We start from the raw sequence: 27,888 nt of genomic DNA on the forward strand, positions 1-27,888 counted from the left end.
ATTTGTCAATATCTGCAAATATTACTCATTCACCACGTCCCTTGGTCCGCACCTCGCTCAGACCACGCCCGCTCCCCGCCCCTCTTTCAAAACATTTGTCTTGTGAGCACAGCAGGATAGACGGGCGTACACAGGCGGCTTTTAAAATCCGCTCGGCACGTGCCGGCCCAACCTGTGTGCGTATCTCTCGGTTTTGGCGCGCGTAGGGCTTTTAAAATTCACCTTAAAACGTAATAGCTCTGTTAGGCTGTGCTTTTCAAACCCCCTCCCCCCCCCAAAAAAAACCCCTTTTTAACAAGTTAGGAAGGGGCCGGCATTGTACGCAGACCCCCAATTCTTACTAAGCAATATCCATGGGGCGGCCTCCTCCCCCCCCCCAGCCCCCACCCATCCGCGAGCAGGACTGGTGGCGCCTGGCCCCCATCCCCCGACCCTCCCCGTCGCCCTCCGATACCGTTCTTATGTGCGCCGGCAGCGAGGGACCCTCTGCCCTGCACTGACAGAGAGGAGGCAGTGCTGGGAAGTGTAAGCTTCAATGTGAGTTCACACTGCATGGATCAGTGCAGCGCTGGAGGCTCCGGGAGCAGGGCGCTCCCGGCTCACAAAAAAAACCCGTATCTGTAGGAGATGGGAAGGGTCGGGGGATTGGGGTGGGGGGCAGGTGCCACTAGTCTTTCTCGCGGATGGGGGTGGGGGCAGGAGGCCGCCCAATGATATTTCAAAGTGAGATTCGCGACGGGGATCTGCGTGCAATGCTGTCCCCTACCTAAGTTGTTAAAACGTTTTGGGGGGGTCAAAAAACACAGCCTAACGGCTGTTCCTCTGCCATTCCTCTGCTTTGGGGTGGGGAGGGAGGGGATTTGCCCCACTGATACCCTATCTTCTTGGGTGAGGCCGGCGCTACTTAGCCGGCTGTCTTTTAAAGATTTCTGGTTAAGTAGCCCGTTTTTCGGCCACACGAGTCCGGATATCTAAAAAACTCTATCCCGCTATATTCAAACATAGCTGGGTAGGTTTTTAGTTATCCGGCTATAGGCAGCCGGGTAACTTTAGGCTGGTATGTTCAGCGGCATGTTTAGGCCGCAGAATATATGGGACAAGTTATCCAGCACACTTTGGCTGGATAACTTGTCCACTCACTGGCCCACTGAATATGGTCCTCCTAGTTTCTATATCTGGAGGAAAAGTCAGGGTGCATTGCGGGGAGAGGTATGGAGATTCTTAGAGAGACTCACGTACAAAAAAAAAAAAAAAAAAAGCATAGTCAAGGTCTAAAAAATAATTCCCTTTTTGTTGCAAGAAGTATAAACGAAAAGCTGGCTTCTGGGTCCCTGTACCCTTTCGCATTGCTGGAGCTGAGAGAACATGGATTATTTGTGTGCACCACCTGGGACGTCAGGTTTTGCTTTGTTTCAGTTCAGGCATGCAGTAGCTTTCACAACCTTAGCCACTGGAAGGATTGTTAATATTTTTGTTTCTCCCTGTGGTCCACCAAGCCTATTATAAAACTGCGAGGCATTTTTGACATGCCCCCCAAAAATCCAGTTAGCTTATTATTAATACCAGAACAGGTGCAACATGATTTCTGGGCCAAACCTTCAAAATCTAGCAGTTGCGAACCGTATGCCTTGCAGGGTATTATGCTGGAAAACCCCCCCCAATATTTGAACATTTGTCTTTTCTGCTGTTAAGTGAAGCAAACAGGACAGGGAGTGTTATAGAAGACCCTAAGCCTCAAGATAAAGAGATTTTAAGAACCTGGCTACCATATGTTCATATATAGAAGGGAGTCAAACCATTACATTTACTGTTTGTTTCCAGTCCGGGGTCAGCTGAGACTCAAGTTGTCCTGGTTTGCTCCAGGTTCAGACCTAGAAAGGTTCGGGAACCAGTTCAGGTACAATTCATATGAGAACATTTATTTACATTTAATGTACATTATCTTCATTTGAAAACTGGGGCGAAGCAAGCTAACAGGGCTAGGACATGTTGCAAGTAGTATCAGCCATGAGTACTAGAAAACAAGCAAGAAGCGAAATATAAATTCTGAGTACATGTAAAACCTTCCACACACATAACTCCACTTCTCAGCTGTGTGATTTTCAATGTGCACAGTCACACAACTAGAGGTTCTCCCAGGGCTGGGGGGGAGAGACTAAAACAGGAGGTGACAGTAACGCAAAATAAAATAAACACACAATATTACCATTGCAAGTAATATAAGCAGAGTCAGTGCATGCACATTTACATAACACGTTTAGAGTCTTACACTCTATACGAAACATAAGCACATGCCATTATTTTAAAAGAAGAATTTATTAGCATTGGAAAATTAAGCAAATTAGTTCTCTGTAAGTTGTAACAGAAAATCACTACCCTGCCCTATGTCTCAGTCCAGTTCGGTCTCATCGTGTCCCTTTCCTCCGCCCAACTTGTATTTTTGGTTTTTTTTAAGAATCTTGAGAATATGCAAATAAAAACACATTTCCTATCTTGCTGCTGTCTACAATCTCTTGAAATTGTCCTTCTTTTGTGACTGTAGACACACAATATTCATAACCTGCAATATCAAGATAGAGTAGCGTCAGAACCCATTCCCCTCACCACTAGTGACGTCAGACGCCGACAGCCCCGTGAGGAAATGGGAAGCGATTAATATACCAGCGCATTGGATATGTTAACAGTGGCTCTCCAAACTTTAAACCCCTGATGAAGGAGGAGCTTTGAAACAGGGCCAGTGTCGGGTTATGATGTGCTTTGTCTCAATAGCACTGTTATTGAAGGTATTTATATTGGGAGTTTTTTTGTCTGGTTCCTTAGATGCGTGTTGATACTAAGTGATCTGTTCTCGGTTCGTTACTATTTTTCACTTAAGTGGTGGCGGCAGGGATTATTTTTTGTGTGTTGATACCTTTTTTGTCAATAGGACCACATAACTGCTTAACCTGTTTTGATGACATCTGTCTTCTGCACTTAATTACTTCAAAAGGAAATACAGATCCCAGGTACCCGATATAAATAAGATAGATTAACATTTTTATTTCCAAACATCTGCTGGCTTTAACCCTTAAAGGTGAATTTTAAAAGCCAGACGCGTGCGTTAATTAGGGGAACGCACAAACATGATGGGCTTGCACACGCCGAGCGGATTTAAAAAAAACTGCCGAGATGCGCGCATATCTCCTGAAGCACGCACATCTCGGAGGTTTCAAAAAGGGGCGTGGCATGGGTGTGGTCTGGGAGGGGAATGGGTGTTTTGGGGTGAGAACCTGAGATGTGGGCATAAATACTTGTGCGAAGTGGCATGCAAGTGTTTATGCCCACATCTCAGGTTCTTGCCAAGCAACTTTACTTTTGCTATGGATGCCGTATAAGTTATAAAATAAAGAAAAATAGGCAGATCTGCGGGTTGTTAAGGGTTGGGGCTACCTGGGGGTAGTGAAAGCTGTTAAACTAGGGGGTTTGGATGTTTGAACTATCTCTTAACTGGGAACACTGAGGATGAACTGGTAAAACTGGGAATAGTGTGGGTGCGCGCCTCTCTTAAAATCCCCCAGTTTACGCGGTAGAAGTGGGATTTGCGCGCCCCCGAGCAGGCAAACTTAAAATTTGGTGCACATGTGCGCTTGGCCAGACTATTTCAAAACATGTGCGCATATCGGGGTAGATTATAAAAAGGTGCGCGAGCGTGGCCATGTACGCGCGCTACCCGGCGCACGCAAGCGCGCGCGTGCTATAAAATCGGGGGTGACGCGCGCAAGGGGGTGCACAATTGTGCACCTTGCGCGCGCTGAGCCGCCCTGCCTTCCCCCGTTCCCTTCTACCTAAACTGACTTTCCCACCCCTTCCCCTAACCTCCCCCCCAGCCCTACTCTAACCCCCCCAATTTATTATCTTACCTTTTGTGCCTGCCGGCAGCTTGCCAGCACACAATCCTGTGACAGAGCAGCAAATGGCCGCTGTGTCAGAGGCCTCTGGCCCCGCCCCTGGACCACCCCTTTAGTAATGCCCCAGGACTTACACGTGTCCTGGGGCTTTATGAGCGTCGTGGGGCCTTTTGAAAATAGGCCCGGCGTGCGTAACCCTTTGATAATCCCGCCCATATTTGCATATATTGTGCGTTTATTGGGCCAGATTTGAAAAGCCCTGCGCGCGTAAATCCTGCCGGATTTATGCGCGCAAGTCCCGGGGCTTTGCTTGGGGGCGTCAGGGGCGGCGCAGTGTTTGGGGGCATGTCTGGGGTGTGACGGCGGTCCAGGGGTGGGGCTGGAGGCGTGGCAGCGATCTGGTGGCAGGGCTGAGTGCCCCGGCACAGCGGCCTGTGCCGGGGCAGGGAGCCAGCGACACACGCAAGTTACGCCTGCCAGAGCAGGCGTAACTCAACAAAATAAGGTAGGGGAGGGAGATTTCGTTAGGGCTGGGGGTGGGTTAGATAGGGGAAGGGAGGGAAAGGTGGGGGGGGGGGGGGGGGACGACAAAAAACGTTCCCTCCGAGGCCACTCCAATTTCGGAGCGGCCTCGGAGGGAACGGAGGCAGGCTGCGCGGCTCGGCGCGTGCAAGCTGCCGATTTTGCGCAGCCCTGCGTGCGCCGACCCCGGATTTTAAAAGATACGCGCAGCTACGAGCGTATCTTTTAAAATCCGGCGTACTTTAGTTCGCGCGTGCATACTTTTTAAAAATCTGCCCCATAATGGGTTCCTACACGCCAGTTTGAAAGTTACCATCCCAGACATTGTTTTTGTTCTGACAAAAGGACTGCAAAGAATTGTTTACATGTCACCATTTGTCTTTTGGACTTAGGAATTGCTGACAGAAGGGGAAATATTTAGCTTAGTAAATGCTTCTGCAAGCCACTGATTTACATACTTAATACATGTGAAATGCTTTTTTTATTTGCACTGTCAAAGATATACTGGAAATCCTCCCAGTCATTATTTTGTGCTCATTTTGATGCATTTTGGTTCTGAAGCCAGTAAGTGTACTACATCATTTTTTAAATGTATTTATTTTTTTTAGTTGAGCCCATATTCTGAACTAGTAACCTGAATTTTTTTTTTGAGTCTGTTCTGGCTAAGATTCATCTGAAACTTTCAAATAATGGCTCAAGTTCTGTTCCAGTTTAGGAAAAAAAAAATAAAGGTTTGGTTCCAGATAAAAGCAGGCTCATTTTGAAAGGATCACGCATGTACCCATCCATGTGCGTATTGGTGTGCGAGCTGAGATATGCTTGTATTTTAAGTCATGCGTACACTTGCCCGCATAGGATTGAAAATACACCAATCGTTCGTAAGCGTGCTCCTAATTTTAAGAGCTTAGTCGAGCAAACCTGGCCGACTCTCTACCCTTAGCATTCCCCCTCCCCGCCACTCCTCCTTTGTACCCTTGAAAAATTTATTTCCCAGTGATTCCCCAGTGTTTACCGCCTTTCATCCTTTCCGTAATTCTACGTAGTTAAGAGCTCCTTGTATATAAACCACCTATACATAGCTTCCTCTTCTCAATTTTAATTTCTTCTTTTACTTCCCTTGAACTATGCCTCTCTCCCTTCTACACCTCACCCCCCCTTTTTTCCCCATCCCCCTCCTACCCCTACCCCTACCTCCCTCTCCCCTCGCCCTGCCACCCGCCTTCCTTCCCCTCCCCTCCTCTCCCTCCCCTACTCTCCCTTGACTCTCTGCTCCCATGGTTCATTGCTTTATAGTTTTCTTTTTATAGATTTTATAGTCTTGTTCCTTTTATACCTTGTTGTGTTAGTATTATTATATTGTGTTAATGTTATTTGGTTTCACTGTATCTCCCACCTGAGTTCATTGTAAACCGGCATGATGTGCTTCACGAATGTCAGTAAATAAAAGTTAATAAATAAATAAATAAATAATAAATAAACCTACTTCGCATATCTTCCATAGGACTTTGCCGGCTTTAACGCGCATAGGTAAGCCGATTTTAAAACATGCTCGCAAGAGGGACATTCCCAGTTTTTTCAATTACTCCATCAGTTTGCCCAGTCAGTCTCGAGATCATCCAGACCCCTCTGCTTCTTCTTCCTGCATGCCCCCCGTTGACCCGGACACATCCCCCTATCATGTAAGCCCAAAAGTGCAAGATCTGCAGACTTGCTCCTTATCAAGAGCAGCATTAAAGTTATGTGGCCAACAAGCTGCCACGTGCTGCGGCCTCGGGTGTGAAAATACGGACTTATGCACGTAACAGTTGGGTTCACCCCAGAAAGCCCATCCCCCGCTCCAGCTCCGCTCCTTTTTAGTTACCCGTGCATGTGAATAGATGCGTGTAACTTCTGGCTTTTAAGATAGGCGTCGCTTGCGCGTGGCCCCCATATTTGCGCATATGGGGGTAGATTTCATAAACTTGCGCACACGCGTACTTTTGTTCGCGTACCAGGCGCGAACAAGAGTACGCGGGATTTCAATAGATACGCGAGTAGCTGCACGTATCCATTAAAATCCGGGGTCGGCGCGCGCAAAGCTGCCCAAAATTGGCAGCCTGCGCGCGCCGAGCCGCGCAGCCTGCCTCCGTTCCCTCTGAGGCTGCTCCAAAATCGAGGGAGGGAACTTTCCTTCTGCCTCCCCCTACCTTCCCCTACCTAACCCACCCCCAGGCCCTATCTAAACCCCCCCCACCTCTGTCGCGAAAGTTACGCCTGCTCGAGGCAGGCGTAACTTTGCGCGCGCCAGGCCGGCTGCCGCGCGCCATGTTCCGGTCTGGGAGCTGGTCCAGAGGCCGCTGCCACACCCCTGGAAAGCCCCGGGCCGAAACCACGCCCGTGGCGCTGCACCCGGATGACGCACCGGCCACGTTGTGCCCCGGAACTTACGCGCCGGAACCCATGCAACATAGGCTCGGCGCGCGCAGGGGGTGGTTGGGCCAGGTTTTTGGGGGGTACGCGTGTATCTAGAAAATCTGGCCCACTGGCTTTTTAGTGCGAGCAACGCTTTTAAAATTCGGTCCATAGCACATTTATGTTTTCTGCTTAGACATTTGAGAACTCGAGGACAAGCGAGAAGACGTCACCTTTATTAGTAAGCCTACTAGATTCTGAACAGTTTCTAATGCTTTTTATTGGGCCAACATAATTATCTAAAGATGATGCATGTAGGATTGTGTAGGCCAAAAAATGTTATTTCTTCTCATTTGGGGGAGAGAGGAAAGGTTTTCATCCAAATTCTGTTCCATTGAGAGCTTTTTTCTTTTTTTTTGTTTCAGCAAATAGTGTGCACTAAAAACAGAAGAAGGAAAACTGAAATGTAAATTTTTTTTTTTTAGCTTTGTCTAATTCGTTTAAATGAAAGCACATCCCTAGATGCATTGTAACCCTTGCAAGGCCAGATGCATTCTCTTTGCTGAAGGGCGTGTCCTTGACCTTTCATGCTCGCTGGTAACCTGGGATTGGTTTTCCTTGCAGGGGGCCTGCGCAGGTTGAGCGGCACGCAGTGGCACATGCAGAACGTTGTTAACGACTCCGTGGAGAGCTCCGACGATGAATTCTTTGATGCACGAGGTTGGTTTCGCATATGCTTATTTCTGTGGGGCGCTGGTCAGAATTTCGGTGTCAGGAATACCGTAGAACATCTTTGCTGTTTTCCATGATGACCCCACAGTCGTCCCTCCATGGAAACTTTGTTTACAGCAGCCATGTTAATTCAAGGGGCGCTCTAATGAATGCAGAAGGGGAGTTAGACGGGGAAGTCTGATTTACTGCTTCTCTTCTCATGCAGCCGCTGCATTGTAAATTTTGTTTTTAGGGATTACCCTCTTGTTGCTGGGGTGATTTCTGGCCTATTCAGTTTGGTTTTTTCCCTGTTTTAGATTTGGATTTGCCTGGCAAGGTAAACAGTGCTATAACTTAACCAGCAACATATGAACAGTCCTCGTTGACATATATTTAGAGCTGGCTTGAGGGGGTCTTCTCAATGGGCCCAGCAGCAGGGCTGCTCCCTGATTCCCGAACCTTGCTTCTGCTGCTCCTTGGGCCGGTAAGGTGCTGGCAGCTGTAACGGGAGGGAATCATGTTAGCCAGGCGCTGCTATTTGCCCCCATGCCACTTTCTTCTTCTTCTCTGGCTGGGCTCACCACTGACACTGGCTGGCGTAAAAGATCCACTTTGGGCTGGGTTCTGGAAAGAGCCCCGGACCTTGCTTCTCAGCTGCAAGGTTTACAGTACAGTGATTGGAGCAAAGTCATTATAAAGAGTAGAAAAAGTTGGTTTGAAGCTTGGGAGTACATGGAAGTTAAATAATTGCTGTAAGGTAGAACAGCTAAGGTGGAGTAGAGCAGATGCCAATGTAATTCCCTTATCAAGAGCCTGATTTACCTCCTAAGTGCCCCCATCAGGCTATATTATTGCTATTTTTATTTATTGCTTTTTCTTTTATGTTTCTATAGCTGTGAGGTTTGAATGTGCTAATTTTATACAGGTAAATATTCAAAGAGGTAGTGATCGTGCTAACTATAAGGTCCAAATATACTTGGCAAAAATTATCCAGGAAACTATTGTGAATCACCAACATATTATTCATGTGTGTAAAAAAAACAAACAAAACTAAATCCTAAGGGCCGGATTTTCAAAAGGTTACGCACGCCGGGCTTATTTTCAAAAGGCCCGGCGACATGCGTAAAGCCCCGGGACGCGTGTACGTCCCAGGGCTGGCTAAAAGGGGCGGTCTGGGGGCGGGGCCAGAGGCTCCCGGCACAGCAGCCATTTGCCCCTGTGCCGGGGATCGCGTGCCGGCAGTTGGCTGGCGCGCGCAACTTACTTCAGCCCCAGGGCTGAAGTAACTTTGGAAATAAAAGAAAAAAGCAGAAGAAGGTAGGGGGGAAGGGCGGGGGAGGTAGGGGAAGGGAAGGTGGGGTGGGGGGGGAAGGAACGGGGAAGGCAGCGCGGCTCAGCGCACGCAAGATGCACAATTGTGCACCCCCCTTGTGTGCGCTGACCCCTTATTTTATAACATGCGTGCACCTGTGCGCGCATGTTATAAAATCGCTTGTCCATGTGTGCGCGTAGGGTAGCGTGCGCACATGGAGGTGTGCACGCATGTCTTAAAATCTACCCCTAAAACTTTACTGAATGCAGAGAGGAAGTAAGAGGAGCTGTTACCTGATTCTTCTCTGCTTGAATGCTCTGATAGCTACTGGTTTTTAATATTAAGATATTCACTGCACTTGGGCAATGATTGGTCTCCTTGCCTGTAGCTGTCAGTGAAGAGTTCAATCCTCCTTCAGAATTGAATTCAAAACTTTTTAAAGGCACAGGTTGGGAGGGGTAATCAGCATCACAATTTAAAAAACTGGGGGCGGTGGGATTGGCCGTTGCTCGCTTGTTGTTTTTTTGGGGGTGTTTTGTTATCTGGCCTGCGACTTTTTTTATGACCAGGGTTAGCCGAATGACTTTATCAGGCTAGTGCTGATAGTCGGCACTGAAGCTACAGGTTACCCTTTTCTTATCCAGCTACATTTTAACTGGGCAATTGAATTGCTTAATGGGATGGGAAATTCAAACCCTGGTGTTTGTCTGGTTAACTTCAAAGGTTTGCTGGACAAACTCTTGACCATTGATCTCAATTGTTCAGTCATCTTACTGTGATTGTTTTGATGTATTATGTTTAATTTGATTTTGTGATTATCTTGTCTGATATTGTATTTTTACTTTAGTTGTGACTTGCTTACAGCCTAAAACTCAGCATGTAACAGACTATACCTGGTGGCACTGGAAGTATGCAATGGTAGAAAGTTGGCCACACTCCATACTGAATAATGACAAATAGCTGGGTCAAACACCCAGCTGGGAGAATTGCTATTGATTAAAGGTTGGGACACACCCATCAACTTAAATATTCCATTGTTGCTGTTTGAATTATTTTCTTTGTTACACCCAAATCCATTGGCAGCACATACAACCTGGAGCACCTCAGGCGTCTACTTTAACCTACAGCTGGAGATTCAGATTGGTTGTTCTCGTTAGTCAGGTAATACCAGATCCATTTGTTCTCAAATCAAGTTTTGGTGGTTGTTCCTTTCTTTATTTCCAACTTGAGATGGCTATTACATATATAGCTTAGCACGCATTGTTAGGGCTGCCACCTAGTGCTCAGATGAATGTTTATTCAAATCGAGCACACGTCCCTCTGGTGTCCGCATGCTAGAGAAGGTGTGACCTTTCACAGTCTATCTCTGTAATGAACGTGTAGCTCCCTTGAGCTCCCCAGCGATCATTTGCATATCTTACCACTGCCTTTTCTGATTCTCTGTAGGTGACAATGCAGCAATAGGCGTCATTGACCCCTCTCCCCTCCACCAACATCGATTTTCATCATTTTCACAGTTTGCACTAGCTTATAGAGCGGGTAAAATTTTATAGGTTGCCCCATTTTCATTATGAAATTTTGCAACAGTAATAATACTGAAAATCAATGCTAAGTGCCTAACATCCATCAAGCTGACCCAGCCCACTTTTGTTTTGATGTAGGGGGTTTCATTTAGGAGCCCCACTTAAATTAGATGCCTACATCTTTCGAGGATTGGCTCTTTAGTATCCAAGGAACGTGGTACCAAAGACCATTCCTGCAATTAAGAATGTATTTCATTCAGGAAGAGATTTGTTGTAAAATGCATTTGAAAGCTGTAAATTCTACAGCTTGAAATCTTTTTGACGTCTGTCCTTTAACCGCTGACCTAGTAACACCATACCATGTCAGTTTGCAGTTCTGCTTTTATTTAGCTGAGATGGCGAACCAGGGTGCCAGTCACGGCCAACTGTGAAGCTTCTTTTATTGGGCCAGAATTATTATAGGATTTTCTTCATTTGGTATCTAAAGGAAAAATACTTAGTACAATGTTCTCATGGTGATGTGGACCCTTGCCTATAGTAGAAACCGGATCAAGGTCCGTAGCTTGCATAGGCTGCCAAATGGCTTTCGGACACTTCTGACCTAACATTGAAAGGCTTGATTTCATTTTTGTTGTAATTGGCTCTGGATCATGAATGTGGCCACCATTCTGTTAAGCCTGGGCTTGTGCTAATCTTATTTTCAAAGTCACAAAGGGAAATGAAAGCACCATACAGCCGAGCTCAAAACTGCTATAACTTAACCAAGTCCCTTGAAAAACAAAATTTGTGTCTCCATCGTTTGTTTTTTTTTTTTTTTTTTTTTTTTAATCTGATTTACTAGGAATAATTTACACTTTGGAATAATCTCCCAGGGGGCATTCAGCAGCTACGAGATTATAAAATCTTCCAAAAGCAGATAAAAGCATATTTGTTCCAGGAAGCTTTTAATTAATTTTTTGTATCCATGTAATTGTTTTATTTTTATTTTATGTTGTTTATTCTTAAATTGTGTATGTTATTTTGTGAACTGCCCAGAACTGGTTTCTGGTAATTAGGCGGGGTAGAAATGACTATAAATAGGCTGGCGTGTATGCTGTCATAAAAGTTATCCAGCAGAATTCCTTGAACATGGACTTAGTATGCCACTGATAATTTTACAGTTTATGGTTGCAACTCTGCATTGGTCCTTATTTCCTGTTGAAGATCACCGCACTAACTCTGCAAACAATCTGTTAGCCAACGCATGCTAAGGCTGGGGACACCGTGCAGTGCAAATGTGCTGAGTTAATCTCATGTCCTATTGCTTTCACTGTCATCAACTTGATTGCATGTGGTCTTGAGATTTTTGGACTAATCCTTCCTTTCTTACTGCAGTCACTGTTCTGATCCATGTAGCCATGTTTATGGGTTTATTAGAAACAGGAAACTTTTCACTGTAGCTCTATCTCTTGATGACTCTGTTATTACAGATTTGGCAACCCTGGGCCCATTTGCATGAGGTTTCTCATGCTCTATGTCTGCGGTAGAGCACTTGGCAATAGGGGGACCTATAGTGTTTTTGGAGCTCGGCTTTATCTACAGGGTAGCATTCATATTGAGGCCAGTGCTGCACAGAGTGCAGCTAGAACAGCTCTGGGAAGTTTTTGAAGCTTTTCTAAACTTTTGGATCTCTGATTTGTCAGGGTGGTATTGGACTTACTATCTTGGAGAACAGAATCTGCGCTTAGTGTTAGTGAATTGATTCTGACAGGATGGAGATTTTTTTGTTATTGTAGCCAATACAGACGAAAAGGGGAGACAGAGGAAGTGTCTGAACTCATTAGGGATGTGCATACTCAACTTTTCAAATTTTTGTTTCATCCATTGCTTTTTGGTTTTTTTTTTTTTTTTTTTTTTTTTTAGGGCTTTTTTTTTTTTTTTGCAAATACCTCCCACTATTTGCCAAACATTTTTTTAAAAAATGTTCTTGTTTTTTCTCTCATTTTTGGTTCATTTGAAACAAAATGAAAGCACTCATTTGTCTCGTTTTACCCACTTGTTTCAAACAAATGCACATCCCTAGCACTCATCACAAACAATTCAGGAAAAGAAACAAAAAAAACCCAGGTAGTCCATATGCTGCTAATATCTTCACCCCCTGCCTCTATCTAATCCATACTTAATTCCTGTAGAGCAATACTTTCAGTTGTTTCAGAGGTGCCTGTGTGAAATGGGAATGATGCCTTTAAGCTGCAGTGATGTCAGTGGTAGAAAAGCTGAGCGTGCGGTGAGCGAGTGCCCCTTTCTCCCAGCCCATTTTGCCCATCTCTTTTCAGATCCTAGTTGAGTTGCTGTGCGTTTTTTTTTTTTGCTCCCAGGTATAGAAACCAGTGGAGGCCACACATTTTTGAACGGAGGGAGGAAATCAAACACTCTCTACTCCTAGGCCTAAGGCCTAGCTTCTTTTGAAAGAGCACATGCAAGGAATTGAGGAGACACCAGCAAGTAGAACAGCCTACCTTGAGGAAGTTTCGTCTTTTATCCTCACTTCTATTTAGGGGGTAAATGATGTATTTCTTACTGATGGAATCTGCTGGATGTCTGCCGGGACAGAATTCTTTGTGCTGAGGACTCTGTTGTACTAAAATGTTTGTTTTTGCTACTGCCTACCTAGTTTTACTGTGGAAGCTTGTGGGAGTTGGCGTTTGTTATGGATAACCTGTTTTTGAATCTGAATAAATTTGGAATTATTATTGCTTAAGATGTGGACTGAACTAATTTCCAGGGTTTGCTTGCTAGTGAACTGTTAATAGTCAGAAGAATCCTATTACTGGGGGTGATTTGCCCGTCGGAGAGGGGAGAAGCTGCCCTGTCCAGTAAATAAGCCCTTCTCTATCTGATCCACTACACCATCTGCTCATCCACTTATCGGACCTTTCTGGCTAATTCAAGGATTGGAACCCCTCAGCACTTAATTTTAATTTTTGTACCTTAGTTGGGGTTACAGGTGCATCCAGGCAAAAAATGCCAATGATATCAAAGGCACAGACTCGGAAAACTGAATGAAGGCAGGAGCAGGGTCCTTTTTGAGTTGTCTTGTTCTAACTTTGTTCAGTTTGCTTCTTTATCGTGTACCACATTGCACTCACTAACAGGGATACCAAATAGAAACCAGTGGTTTGAGCTTTCTTTGTGTGCACATAAAGCTTCGTTGTGCCCTTTCTGAGAGATTTGGGCTGATGCCAGCTCTAATAATTGCCCGGTTTCTGCAAGCATCCAGCATAGACCCACCCAGGGGTTTGGACAGAGATCTTGACCTTTTTAGCAGTCTGCATGGAATGAGCAGTTCAAAGTTGCTGGATGAGCTTGGGCACATCATGAAGTGATATTGACTATTAAGAGCAGCGACATGAAGAACTGGATGATAAATCCTTCTGATATTCTGTGCCACTTTTTTGAATTGCTATGCATTGGCTAGAAGTCCTTCGTGGGGCCGATAGTGTCAGCTTGCAGTAGAACAAGTTTAACCAGAGTAGAATTGTTCTCAAAATCTTGGTAGAACTTCATTTAAGAACACCCATTCTGCGGATCTCCTTTGGGAGTGGTAGTGGTGAGGGAAATGATGGTTTCAGCTGATAAAAGATATTGGAGCTGCTTCTGTCTGACAAGTTGGGCCTCCTGCTGGCTGGATTGGAGGAGGTGCTGCCTCTGGACCCTGGCGGAAGCATCTTTTCTGTATTTTAAGTGCATGGCAGAGGTCTTTGTTTACTCACTCTTTATTCTCATTTTCCTTTTAACTGAGAAGGAAAAAAAAACCTCTTCCGACGCACAGTGTTGCTGCTGTACAAGACATCTCTTAGGATCAGGCCTTTGAGGGTCTGTGTCAGAAAAAAAAACCACTCCAACTGGAATCATGAATTCTCTTGACATGGCAGATGGAGAAAGATTTAAGATAAAAGACTGAATGTACATTTCCCTACCAGCATTCACAATTTTTTTAAAATTCCTCCTAAGTACTGTATCCATTTTTATAAACTACTTCTAAAAACTTAGAGTTCTTTCTTTCTTCATACAGCAGCCCTTCAAGGATTGGCATGTCGAGAGGAAGGGCTTTCCATCCCACCATATGGCACATGTGCCTGGGTGTGCCAGGCCCTGGCTTAGATACCTATATTGGCCATGAGTTACTAATGCTCCAGGTATAGAACATAAGAACATAAGAAATTGCTGTACTGGGTCAGACCAAGGGTCCATCAAGCCCAGCATCCTGTTTCCAACAGTGGCCAATCCAGGCTACAAGTACCTGGCAAGTACCCAAAAACTAAGTAGAACCCATGCTACTGATGCCAGTAATAGCAGTGGCTATTCCCTAAGGGGTAGATTTTTAAACATACACACACGTGTTATAAAATACAGGGCGGCGAACACAAGGGGGGATGAAATAATGCAACTTTTGTGCGGCGAAGCATCGCAGCCTTCCCCAATTCCCTCCCATTCCGCTCCAATTAAGGGAACTTCCCTACCCCGCTGCCCATACTCCCTCCCTCCCTCTTCCCCTGTCCTCCCCAGCCCCTTAAAACGACCTACCTTTTTTTTTCTTTATTTCGGAACTTACGCCAGCTCCTGAGCTGGCGTAAGTTGTATGCGCCAGCAAAGCGGCAAATGGCCGCTGTACCAATCACTAAAGTTCCACCACTCCCCACCCCTTTTACTAGGCCCGGCTCTTTGCACCTAACGGGGGTTACGTGCGTGGCTGGGCCATGTGTGCGGACCGCGTATGGTCGGGCCGCACGCATAACCCCTGTATTTTACATGTGCGGGGGAATAAAAATTCAGCCATCAGTCAACTTGATTAATAGTAGTTATTGGACTTCTCCTCCAAGAACTTATTCAAACCTTTTTAAAATCTAGCTACACTAACTGCACTAACCACATCCTCTGGCAACAAATTCCAGAGCTTAATTTTACGTTGTGTGGAAAAGAATTTTCTCCGATTGGTTTTAAATGTGTTACTTGCTAACTTCATGGAGTGCCCCCTAGTCCTTCTATTATCCAAAAGTGTAAATAACCAATTCACATTTACCCATTCTAGACCTCTCATTATTTTATAGACCTCTATCATATCCCCCCTCAGCCATCTCTTCTCCAAGCTGAACAGCCCTAACCTCTTCAGTCTTTCCTCATAGGGAAGCTGTTCCACCCCCTTTATCATTTTGATCACCTTCTCTGATCCTTCTCCAGTGCAACTATATTTTTTGTGAGATATGGGGACCATTATTGCAGTCTCACCCTGGGGCGATACAGAGGCATTATGACATTTTCCATTTTATTAACCATTCCCTTCCTAATAATTCCTAACATTCTGTTTGCTTTTTTCACTGCCGCAGCACACTGAGCCGATGATTTCAATGTATTATCTATTATGCCGCCTAGATCTTTTTCCTGTGTGGTAGTTCCTAATATGGAACTTAACATCGTGTAACTACAGCAACGGTTATTTTCCCCTATATGCAACACCTTGCACTTGTCCACATTAAATTTCATCTGCCATTTGGATGCCCAATTTTCCAGTTTTACAAGGGCCTCCTGCAATTTATTACACTCTGCCTGTAATTTAACTACTCTGAATAATTTTGTATCATCTGCAAATTTGATTACCTCACTCGTATTCCTTTCTAGTTCATGTATAAATATATTGAAAAGCAATCGTCCAAGTATAGATCCCTGAGGCACTCCACTCTTTACCCTTTTCCACTGAGAAAATTGACCATTTAGTCCTACTTTCTGTTTCCTGTCTTTTAACCAGTTTGTAATCCACGAAAGGACATCACCTCCTATCCCATGACTTTTTAGTTTTCTTAGAAGCCTCTCATGAGTGACTTTGTCAAACGCCTTCTGAAAACCAAATACACTATAGCTACTGGATCACCTATTATTGGTTCACCTTTATCCACATGTTACTATAGCTACTGGTTCACCTTTATCCACATGTTTATTATTCCCTTCAAAAAAATGAAGCAGATTTGTGAAACAAGACTTCCCTTGAGTAAATCCATGTTGACTGTGTTCCATTAAACCATGTCTTTCTATATGCTCTGTGATTTTGATCTTGAGAATAGTTTCCACTATTTTTCTTGGCACTGAAGTCAGGCTCATTGGTCTATGGTTTTCCAGATCACCCTTGGAGCCCTTTTTAAATATTTGGGTTACATTGGCCACCTTCTAGTCTTCAGGTAAAATGGATGATTTTAATGATAGGTTACACATTTTAACTAATAGATCTGAAATTTCATTTTTTAGTCCCTTCAGAACTACTACTCTTTAGTTTGTCAATCTGGCCTACTACATCTTCCAGGTTCACAGTGATTTGATTGTTCATCCAACTCATCACCCTTGAAAACCATCTCCAGAACTGGTATCTCCCTGGCATCTTCATTAGTAAACACAGAAGGACAGAATTAATTTAGTCTTTCTGCAATGGCCTTATATTCCCAAAGAGCCCCTTTAACCCCTTGGTCATCTAATGGTCCAACCGACTCCCTCACAGGTTTCTTGCTTCAGATATATTTTAAAAAAATGTTGTTATGAGTTTTTTCTTCTACGGCCAACTTCATTTCAATTTCTCTCTTAGCCTGCCTTATTAATGTTTTACACTTAAAGTGACAATACTTATGCTTTTTCATATTTTCTTCAGATGGATCCTTCTTCCAATTTTTGAAGGATGGTTTTTGGCTTAAATAGCCTCTTTCACCTCACCTTTTAACCGTGCCGGTAATCATTTTCCTTCTTTCCACCTTTTGTTAATACATGGAACACATCTGGCCTGCACTTCTAAGATTGTATTTTTAAACAATGTCCACGCCTGTTTTACACTTTTAACCTTTGCAGCTGCACTTTTCAATTTTTTTTCTAAATATTTTCCTCATTTATTTATTTGTCAAATTTTCTATACCGTTATTCAGACATGCCATCACAATGGTTTACATTTTTTAAAAAAGGATACAGAATAAAACATACATAAAATATAAACAGTTTGAGGTAGAGTAAAATATACAGTTCTGGCAATAGAGTGGGTTACTATAACTTATAGTAGATAAAAGAACAAAGGAGTTATTAAAATGGCTGAAAGTGACATATTAAAAGCAAACCTCATTTTCTGACCATGTAGGCCAACTCAAACAACCTGGTCTTTAGATCTTTTTGATCTTCTTGAAGTCAGATTGCAGTCTCAATTGTGTCAGTAAAGCGTTCCAAAGTTTAGGTCCATCCAGCGACATAGATTTTTCCCTGAATTGGCTAAGGTGGGCAGAGTTTACAGTGGGGATGGATAGCAGGCATTTATTTGCAGATCTTAAATTTCTTTGAGGTGTGTGGAGCCGAATTACCACATTAAACCAATTCACTTGCTCGCCATAGATCAAATTATGTAGAGTACAGAGTATTTTAAATTGAATGCGATATTCAATCGGCAGCCAGTGCAAGGAGGCCAAAATAGGTGTAATATGATCTCTTTTTCTACTACCTGTGAAAATCAAGGATTGTAAGACTCTTCTAAAGTAATTTTGTGATAGTAGTGGCTTTAGTCGCTTAAGCATCATGAGCTTTCCATAATCTTCTCTTACTTTGTTTATGTGTTTTTTGAAGCAAAGTTCAGGGTCAATGAAAACTCCTAGGTCTCATACATTGTCTGTTAATTTAATTGGGAAGTTATCCTGAAGTGTTATTAATGTTTGATCCGTGTTTGAGATTTTTCTTTCTAAGAGGATGATTTCTGTTTTGTCGATGTTTAAAACCAATTTCATTTGTGCGAGTATTTGCTTAATACTTTTTAGATACATAGCTGCAAGTTCACAGGTTTTTTAAATTGTATCCTGAATTGGTATAATTATATCAAACTTTCCCTTGTGAAAATTTAGTGTTAGAGCTGTAGATTTACATATTGTCCCCCTTCCAGTCATTAGTTCAAATTTGATCATGTTATGATCACTATTGCCAAGTGGCCCCACCACCGTTACCTCTCTCACCAAATCCTGCATTCCACCAGGAATTAAATCTAAAATAGCCCCCTCTCTCATTGGTTCCTGAACTGATTGCTCCATGAAGCAGTCTTTTATTCCATCCAGGAACTTTATGTCTCTAGCATGTCCTGATGTTACATTTACCCAGTCAATATTGGGGTAATTGAAATCTCCCACTATTACTGCACTGCCAAATTGGTTAGCTTCCCTGATTTCTCTTAGCATTTCATCATCTGTCTGATCATTTTGGCCACGTGGACAGTAGTATACTCCTATCACTATACTCTTACCCAACATACATGGGATTTCTAATCATATAGATTCAACTGAATATTTAGTCTCTTGTATGATCTTTATCCTGTTGGACTCTATACCCTCCTGGACATAAAGTGCCACACCCCCAACTTGATCCTCCCTATCATTGCGATATAATTTGTACCCTGATATACCACTGTCCCATGGTTATCCTCCTTCCACCAGGTCTCAGAGATGCCTGTTATGCCTATCTCATCATTCACTGCTTTACACTCTAACTCTCTCATCTTACTTCTTAGACTTCTGGCATTGGAGTATAGACAATTCAAATGCGTTTTTTGTTTGTATTAATAATCTGTTTTTCAGCCGACAGGGATAATTTGGAATTGTTTAACTCAGGTGATTCTTTACTTAGAGACCCATGGACTACTTTTGCTTTTATTGGAACCTCTGTGTTAGGATGCCTTAACTTTCCTGTTTCATTAGTATCCTTCAACGATATATTCCTCTGAACCTTGCACTGCTGAGTGAATGTCTGTTTTCCCCCTTGTTCTAGTTTAAAAGCTGTTCTATCTCCTTTTTAAAAGTTAGCACCAGCATCCTGGTTCCACTCTGGTTAAGGTGGAGCCTGTCCATTTGGAAAAAGTCTCCCCTTTCCCCAAAAGGTTGTTCAGTTTCTTACAAAACTGAATCCCTCTTCCTTGCACCATCATCTCATCCACGCATTGAGATTCTGCAGCTCTGCCTGCCTCTGAGGACCTGCATGTGGAACAGGGAGCATTTCAGAAAATGCTACCCTGGAGGTTCTGTATTTCAGCTTTCTACCTAAAATCCTAAATTTGGCTTACAGAACCTTCCTCCCACATTTTCCTATGTTGTTGGTGCCCACATGTACCATGACAGACAGCTCCTACCAAGCACTGTATATAATCCTATCTAGATAACACATGAGGTCCAACACCTTCGCAACAGGCAGGAAAGTTACCAGACAGTCCTCGCTTCCACCAGCCACCCAGCTATCTACATTTCTAATAATCAAATCATCAACTATGATGGCCAGTCTAACCCTTCCCTCTTGGGCAGTAGCCCTGGGATCTGTCCTTAGTGCGAGAGGAAAATGCATCACCTGGAAAGCAGGTCCTTGCTACAGGATCACTTCCTGCTACACCAGGGTGATGTTTTCCAACTGGGAGACCTTTCTGATCCAAGGCAGCACTGGGGCTGCCAGACTGGATTTGGGACATGGCTACTATGTCCCTGAAGGTCTCATCAATGTACCTCTCTGTCTGCCTCAGCTCCTCCAGGTCTGCCACTCTAGCCTCCAGAGATTGGACTCATTCTCTGAGAGCCAGGAACTGTTTGCAAAGGGTGTGAGCACATGATTTCTCACTGGTGAGTAAAAAATCATACATGTGACACGATGCAAAAGACTGAAAGCCCCCTTTCTTGTTGCTGGACTGCTGCCTTTATCTTAATTTTGTTGAGTTCCTAGTTAAGTTTAGGTTGCTAAGGGAGCTGGAATTAGAGTACTTTAAATTTATTTTCCTTTTGTTGTTTTTTTTTCCAAGAACTGCATATCTAAAAAAAAAAACAAAACCCACCCCAATCCTTAAATTTAACTAAATATAAAGACCCTCCGGATTTCCCCCCCCCCAAAAAAAAAAAAACTCACTCAATATCACTCAATATCCCTGGTTGTCCAGTGGGGGGCCCGGGAGCTCAGAGCGATCTCCAGCTCCCTGGGGCCATCAGCTGCCAGTATTCAAAATGTCACCAGCAGCCAGTGAGTCTTGGGGGGATCGGGAGAGTGGGGGGTCTTTACATTTAGTTAAATTTGAAGGATTGGGGTGTTTTGTTTTTCTTTTAAACAAAATAAAAATTTCTGATTCGGGGGTGACTGAAATGGCCCACCCCCGAACCAAAAAACAAACCGGCATGACATTTTTTTAATGCACATTACTAATCCAATGAATATATCCTACTATTTCACTTCTCTCCAAATTTTGGGTAGATTTTAAAAGAAACGCGTGTGGCCTACATGTGTGCATGCTACCCGGCGCGCACACATGTACGCCTGATTTTATAACATGCGCGCACAGGCACGCACATGTTATAAAATTGGGAGTCGGCGCGCGCAAGGGGGTGCACAATTATGCACCTTTTGTGCACCGAGCCGCACTGCCTTCCCCCGTTCCCTTCCCCCTAACCTGACCTTCCCACCCCTTCCCCTAACCTTTCTCCCCCCAGCTGTACTCTAACCCCCTTCCTGTCCTTTGTCTTACCTTTTGCACCTTTCAGCAGGCTGCCAGCATACAATCCTCCAACAGAGCTACAATGACCGCTCTGTCGGAGGCCTCTGGCCCCGCCCCTGGATCACCCCACCCCAGACCACCCCGGACCGTCCCTTTTGTAAAGTCCCGGGACTTATACGTGTCTCAGGGCTTTATGCATGCTGCCGGGCCTTTTTAAAATAGGCCTGGCACGCATAAGGCAGGTTACGCACGTAAATCCTTCTAAAATCCGGCCTTTTATGTCTGATATTTCCCAAAGCTATACATGCATCTAACTAGGTACCAATTTAGACATTCAGTCTTATACTCCCTCTGAAATCTTGGATGTCCAGTACTGATTTAGGGGCGGATTTTAAGAGCCCTGCTCGCGTAAATCCGCCCGGACTTACGCGAGTCCCGGGAAAACCCCGGGACTCGCGTAAGTCCCGGGGTTTTCCGAGGGGGGCGTGTCGGGGGCGGGGCCGAGCGGCGCGCCATTTTCGGGGCGGGACGTGGCGTTTCGGGGGCGGGCCTGGGGGCGTGGCTGCGCCCTCCGGAACCGCCCCCAGGTTGTGTCTAGGCGCGCCAGCGGGCTGCTGGCGCACGGGGATTTACTTCTCCCTCTGGGAGGCGTAAATCCCCCAACAAAGGTAGGGGGGGTTTAGACAGGGCCGGGAGGGTGGGTTAGGTAGAGGAAGGGAGGGGAAGGTGAGGGGAGGGCGTTAGCGAATTCCCTCCGAGGCCGCTCCGATTTCGGAGCGGCCTTGGAGGGAATGGAGGTAGGCTACGCGGCTCGGCGCGCACCGGCTACACGAAATCGGTAGCCTTGTGCGCGCCGATCCAGGATTTTAGCGGATACGTGCGGCTACGCGCGTATCTACTAAAATCCCGCGTACTTTTGTTGGCGCCTGGAGCGCCAACAAAAGTACGCCAACGCGCCGTTTTTGAAAATCTACCCCTTAGAGTCTTTTTTTTTCTATGCACATACAATAAGACACCTAAAATGCCACTGAGGCACCCAACTGCTTATCTCTGAAAAGTGTTCCTAGTTTGCTGTTTAATAGAGAAGTAGGTAGTTGAATATTTCTGGGAAGGAAGCACTTCCTGTCTTTTAGAATGCTGTTGGGAGTCTGGACTTTGTTTTATAGCTCTTGAAGTTTTATTGTATTGCTGTCTTTATTAATTTGCGGTTTATTTATACTGTATTTTAAAATTGTATATTTTATTATTACTCACTATGGTGTTTTTTAAAAAATAAACAAATTAAATTATATCTTGATAGCTTCTTCATTTTTTTTTTTTAATTTTTTTAACCATTTTTATATTCTATTATTCATGACTGTACAGCCACTTTAGAGCTGGTTACAGTATTCAGGTATTGGAGGTATTTCCCTATGCCCAGGGGTTTTACAATCAAAGGGCCTGATTTACTAGGGCTTTTCTCCCAATCTGTGTCTGTGGGAAGAAGGCTCAGTAAAGGAGCCCCTAAGTTTGTACCTGAAGCAGTGCAGGGTGAAGTAACTTGCCCATGGTCACAAGGAATGACAGTGGGATTTGAACCCTGGCTTCCCTGGTTTGCAGCTTTCTCACATTTTCACTTTACTGCATTCCTGTTTTCATGGTATTCCAAAAATAAAGTTGGCTTCTAGCTCCTAGTACTTGCTAGAATAACGTGGGCCTCTTTGATGGACTCTTTCAGAGGAAGCTGACAAAGGAATAAATTGGAGTGTGATTGAACTGTCGGGAGGCAAGATGAGTTACATGAAGAATTGAAATTTCATATATCTGTATAAACACATACACACACACTCTGAAGCACGATAAGCTGTGCTTCACTACAAAAATATCAGGCCCGTTGACTTAGGATACTGAAATGGAACTTGGATGCAGACAAAAGTTTGTTTAAAAGCATCTAAATTTTTACCCCTAAAAAGAGTAAAATTTGGAGTTGCCAGAATATATTTCAGGATGAGGGTTTTTTAAAATCTCCTCTTATAACGTAAAAAGGTGAAGCATTATTTTCTTATGTTCTTAACCCAGTCCTCACTTATCCCCCCATCCAGTCTGGTTTTTCAGGATCTTCATAATGTGTGTATATATATGAGAGAGATTTGCTCCACTACCTCTACTGAGGTGAATTTTAAGACCCGTGTGCGTGTGTATTTGCACGTTTGCCGGCCTGCGCAGATGGATGCGGTGATTTTATAACATATGCGCATATACATGCGCCTGTTATGAAATCGGCTATACGCATGCACATGTGCATACAACTTTATATTGACACATGCATGTGTGCGCAAATGTCCCCTCAATTGTGTAAGTGGGGTGGGGGGGGGGGATTTTAGTAGATATGCGCGCTGATGCAATTACCTGTTTTCCCAATTCATTTCCAGTTCACCCAGTAAAGGAGAGGACTTCCTAAACCCCCCCTAGCTAACTTGCTTCCCTTTTAACCTATTAGGCCCGACTCTTAAAACCTCGCTGACCAGCCTAGTTTTTGTTATTTTATTACTTACATGCCGTCAATAGCAGAAGTAAAGTTACATGGTAAGGGACTCTGGCACGCGCATGTGCACTTAAATACTTACACGCAGACTTCATTATAGACTCGGCCTGCTCACGCCCTTCCCCTTTTTTAACTTTTTGATTTGTGTGCGTACCCGCGTTGTTTTTAAAATCTGCACAATGCATACCGGGCCAAGTCACGTGCGTATCTCCCGGCTTTGGTGAGCGTAGCGCTTTTAAAAATCCTCTGTTCCATGCTGATTGTGAATATCCTGAAAACTAGTCCGCCTATGGAATACTGAAGGACCGAGTTGAGAGCCACTGGTGTAGCAAAATTGGATTATTGGTTTCATGAGAACACTGCGGAATTGAAAGTGCAGCAAATAATTTTGGTCCTTCCTGCTTTAATGGGCAAAAAGAGGAGTTTTATGCACTGTGCCTCTGGAGCCCCTGACCAGGCAGCCGTCTCTCATCGTGTGACTTCCAAGAAGAGGTTTTCTGTAGAAGAGTGAGGTCACCCATTGTGTTATACAGGTTACTCTTCTCTGCTCATCACTGCCACTGCATCTGTGCCCTTGAGCAGTTTTTGATGAATCTATGACCACCAGGCATGCTCCCATCCTGATAGATGGGCATGAGTGAAAATAGATCAGGAAAGGGACCACCTGCATTATTTGGGTCAAATTTCTGTATGTTATGAGCAGGCATTTGAGACTTCTGCATCTATTATTTTAGAGGACTGTGTCTTCTTGGAAAAATTAGAGTCATGCTAGATTAATTAAAAAAAAAAAAAACCCAAAACATTTTATGAGTCCCCAAAAAGCTTTTTCACCTCTTGTTGAAAATTAGGTACAATTATTTACTAGGTGGAGAACAAGAATTAATTATGTCTTCTCTTAGGAGGTCACCTTGTAACAGACCAGAGCAAGTTTCAACGGATCAACAAGTTAGATGAATGAATTGCTAAGGTGCAGAATCCCTACAGGATGCTTTGCTGTTATTTTAAATACATTAGAACATTAGAAACTAGTTATGTGAATTAGGACGCAAGTCCTGGATATATAATTGTCTTTTTAAATATTTCTAACCCATTTAAACCTGGCAAATCTTGCTACTGCCAGGGCCAATAGCTTTCAAACTGGCGTGTGTGTGCACATATGTTGGCCTGCGCACAGGCGTGGCCAGACTATGTTATAACATGCGTGCATGTTATAAAATAGTCTGGCCTCGCATGCGTGCCATATTTAATTTTGTACATGCATGTGCACACAAATCCCGCTTCTACCACGTAACTCGGAAGATTTTAAAAGGGGTGCACACTGATGTCATTTTCAGTTTTACCACTTTGTCCTCAGTTTGCCAAGTTAAAAGAGAGGTCCTCCGAACCCCCCTAGTTTAATAGCCTTCGCTCCCCCAGTTACCCTCAACCCTTAAAACTCTGCATTTCTTCCTAGGATTTTTTAAATGTTTAACTTACACATCATCTACAGCAGAAGTAAAGTTATGTGGCAGGGAACACGGTGTGCACTGGGGCGCGTAAGAATTTACGTGCACATCTTAGGTTCACACCCCACCCCTTTTTGAAACCTTTCGAGATGTGCGCGCTGCAGGAGATACGCATGTATCTTGGTGGCTTTTAAAATCCTCTTGATGCGCACGAGCCCGGCTTATTCACTCATCTCCCAACTAATGCGTGCGCCAGGCTTTTAAAATTCACCTATTAATAAGTGTTATGATTGTTCTTTGCTTGTAAAGACTTTAATCCTCCTTGAATCATTAATATTAGAAATATGTATTATAATTATAAATGTTAAAATTTTGCATAATAAGGTCAAGATTGAAAGTGGCTTGCCTGGGACTTAGTGGACAAACTGCAGGATTTAAAATCTCGCTGGTCTGGGAGACTTAGCCAGCTAATTTTTTTTTTTAATTCTGTTTATTGAATTTTAAAACCATTCAACCAGGGTATAATTCTCAAAACCACTGTCCAAAAAAACAGCATGTAATGGGGTACATTTAAAAAAAAAGCAAGCGCGCGTACTATTGTTCGTGCACCAGGCGCAAACAAAAGTACGCTGGATTTCAATAGGCTCGGCGGTGCGCACAAGCCCCGGGACGCACGTCGGGGACGGCGTGACGTTCGGGGGCGTGTCGGGGGCATGGTGCTGGCCTGGGGGCATTCCGGGGGCGTGGCCGAGGCCTCTGGACCAGCCCCCGGGTCGGGTGATGGCGCGCGAGTTACGCCTGCCTTGAGCAGGCGTAACTTTTCAAACAAAGGTAGGGGGGTTTAGATAGGGCTGGGGGGATGGGTTAGGTAGGGGAAGGGAGGGGAAGGTGCGGGGGGGGGGGGGGGGGGTGGAAGGAAAGTTCCCTCCAAGGCCGCTCTGATTTTGGAGTGGCCTCGGAGGGAATGGAGGCAGGCTGCGCGGCTCGGTGCGCGCAGGCTGCCGATTTTGCGCAGCCTTGAGTGCGCCAACCCCAGATTTTAAAAGATACGCATGGCTACACGCGTATCTATTAAAATCCGACGTACTGTTGTTTGCACCGGGTGCGCGAACAAAAGTATGCGCTCGCGTACTTTTAAAAAATCTGCCCCGAGTGATCATTAATTAAACATCCAACAAATTGTCTGCCAGCTAATTTTTTATCTGGCTAAAAGATTTGCTGGATAAGTCCGGGGTAGAGTGGGGGCATTCCAAGGTGAGGACTGGCTATTCGGCTAAGGCTTTTTCCCCATTCATGGGAAAATAGCTTAGTGAATCAGGCCCTAAGTTAGCCAGATAAATATCAGACAGCAGTCCTAAAGTTAGCCAGATAAACTTATCCGGCTAAGTGATATAGACAGGTATAAAATAGTGTGCTTGCACCACTAAATATCCCAGCAAAGTTAGCCGGATAAGTTTAGCTGGCTGGTGTCTGAGTGGGGATCTCTTTATAAATACAGGTCCGATTTTACAAAGGATTTTCTCTTATTTGGTATTAATTGGAGGAAAAAAACTGGGTCCACATTCTTTAAGCCAGTATTGATATTGAGGTGTGTGAGAGTGATTTAGACAGGGGTTTCATTGCCCAAAGGACAATAAAATTATTTTCTTTGGAAGGCACTGCTCCCTTTTGAATGACTGGCATGCCCATCTATGTCTCAAGATGGCTTTTATTTATTTTTTAATCTTCGAAGCAGAGAAATGAGACTGATGAACATTTGGCAGTCACTCATAGATTTCACAATTAGTTGAATGGTCTGAAGAGTGGCGTTCTTTGAAAGGTGAGTCAAGACCATTGGCATTGATCTGCTTCACCTTGTGGCTCTGATCTAGGTAAGCCGAGATTAATGATTCTCCCATATACTGTTGCCACTGCCAAGTAATTTTACAGTAGCTACTGTTCCAGGTACATTTTATAGCTCACAAAAAAGCAGATGTGACCCAGCAGATCAGACACAGTAAATGATAGCAGTACATCCAGCAGAGGAGACAAATTTACACTTCAAAGGGAGCAACAGTAAAAAGCAAAACTTTACAATTTCAGGGGCTTAATTATACGGAGTTAATATACAATGACCAATATGACATCATAGCTAAACAGAATAGCTCTGATCTTAATTGTATCAAAATATTACATAAAGGGCCAGATGTATTAAAGTGCTTTTTCCATTTTATGTCCACGAGAAAAATTCTTTGTACGTCTGACCCTTTGTCTCTGTGAAAGCGTATCTGGCCCAGCATCTTGAAAACCCAAGATAATGTTGGGTGGCTTGCGTAGTTAGGCCATTCTTGCCTTCCCCAGCCTACATTATTGTAGGCTGAATTGACGTCAGTGCTTTAACTTTTTGTTCCAAAATCTGTGAACTACAGAAGTCCTTGTTCTACAGACCTGTTGCTTAATGGATTTTTCCATAGCAGATAATGTGCAGTATGATTACTGTGGCCTGGTATCTGAGTAAAATATAAGTGCAGTGTCCGAGTGCTTCCTGTGTAGAGATCTCTTCACCTTCTTCGTCAAAATAAATAGTGCCTATTTTCAGAATTACATTTCACTGGAAATGTTTAAACCAGGGCGACCTCTCCTGTCAGATGTGGCTTCGCTGGCTGGGCTCTGAAGGTTCTCCACTGTGTGGAAATTATCGCATTATCCAGTTGCGACGAGAAGAGATTGTGGGAATCTAAAATGAGACCATAGAATGGTGTAAATGTGATGACTTGGGCTTCATGACAAGTCCGCATGGTTCCTGCAGTGCCAGTATAACTGAGAAGCAATACTGTAAGTGCCCAGGCCATGATGGTACTGTGTACCGTTTTCAGTTTTTATTTTTCTCTAGAATTTATCAGTGTTTGTTACAGCAATATTAGGAATGTGGACCCTTGAATCGGCTGAGATGGATGGTGATGCACTGTGGGAACCCCCAGTGGACGTCGCAGCCGAAATGCGGCGCTGAGGAGAGGGCCCTGGAAGGCTTCACCCTTGGAAGCCTGCGGTCCCCCCGGGAGGAGCCTGTGAGGACCCGAGCTGCTGGGA

At 44.3% G+C, this 27,888-nt stretch overlaps 1 protein-coding gene across 4 annotated transcripts in view; it reads left to right on the forward strand.

Moving 5' to 3' along the window:
* Positions 1-27,888, forward strand: part of PITPNM3 (PITPNM family member 3) — a 628,273-nt gene that overhangs the window by 204,367 nt on the left and 396,018 nt on the right. For all 4 annotated transcript variants that reach the window (XM_029612401.1, XM_029612400.1, XM_029612398.1 and 1 more), the window contains exon 2: positions 7,425-7,520. In XM_029612401.1, the coding sequence (XP_029468261.1) occupies positions 7,425-7,520 (96 nt within the window). The remainder of the gene's footprint in view (positions 1-7,424; positions 7,521-27,888) is intronic.

This window comes from Rhinatrema bivittatum, chromosome 8 (assembly GCF_901001135.1).
Source record: "Rhinatrema bivittatum chromosome 8, aRhiBiv1.1, whole genome shotgun sequence".
Classification (NCBI taxonomy): domain Eukaryota; kingdom Metazoa; phylum Chordata; class Amphibia; order Gymnophiona; family Rhinatrematidae; genus Rhinatrema; species Rhinatrema bivittatum.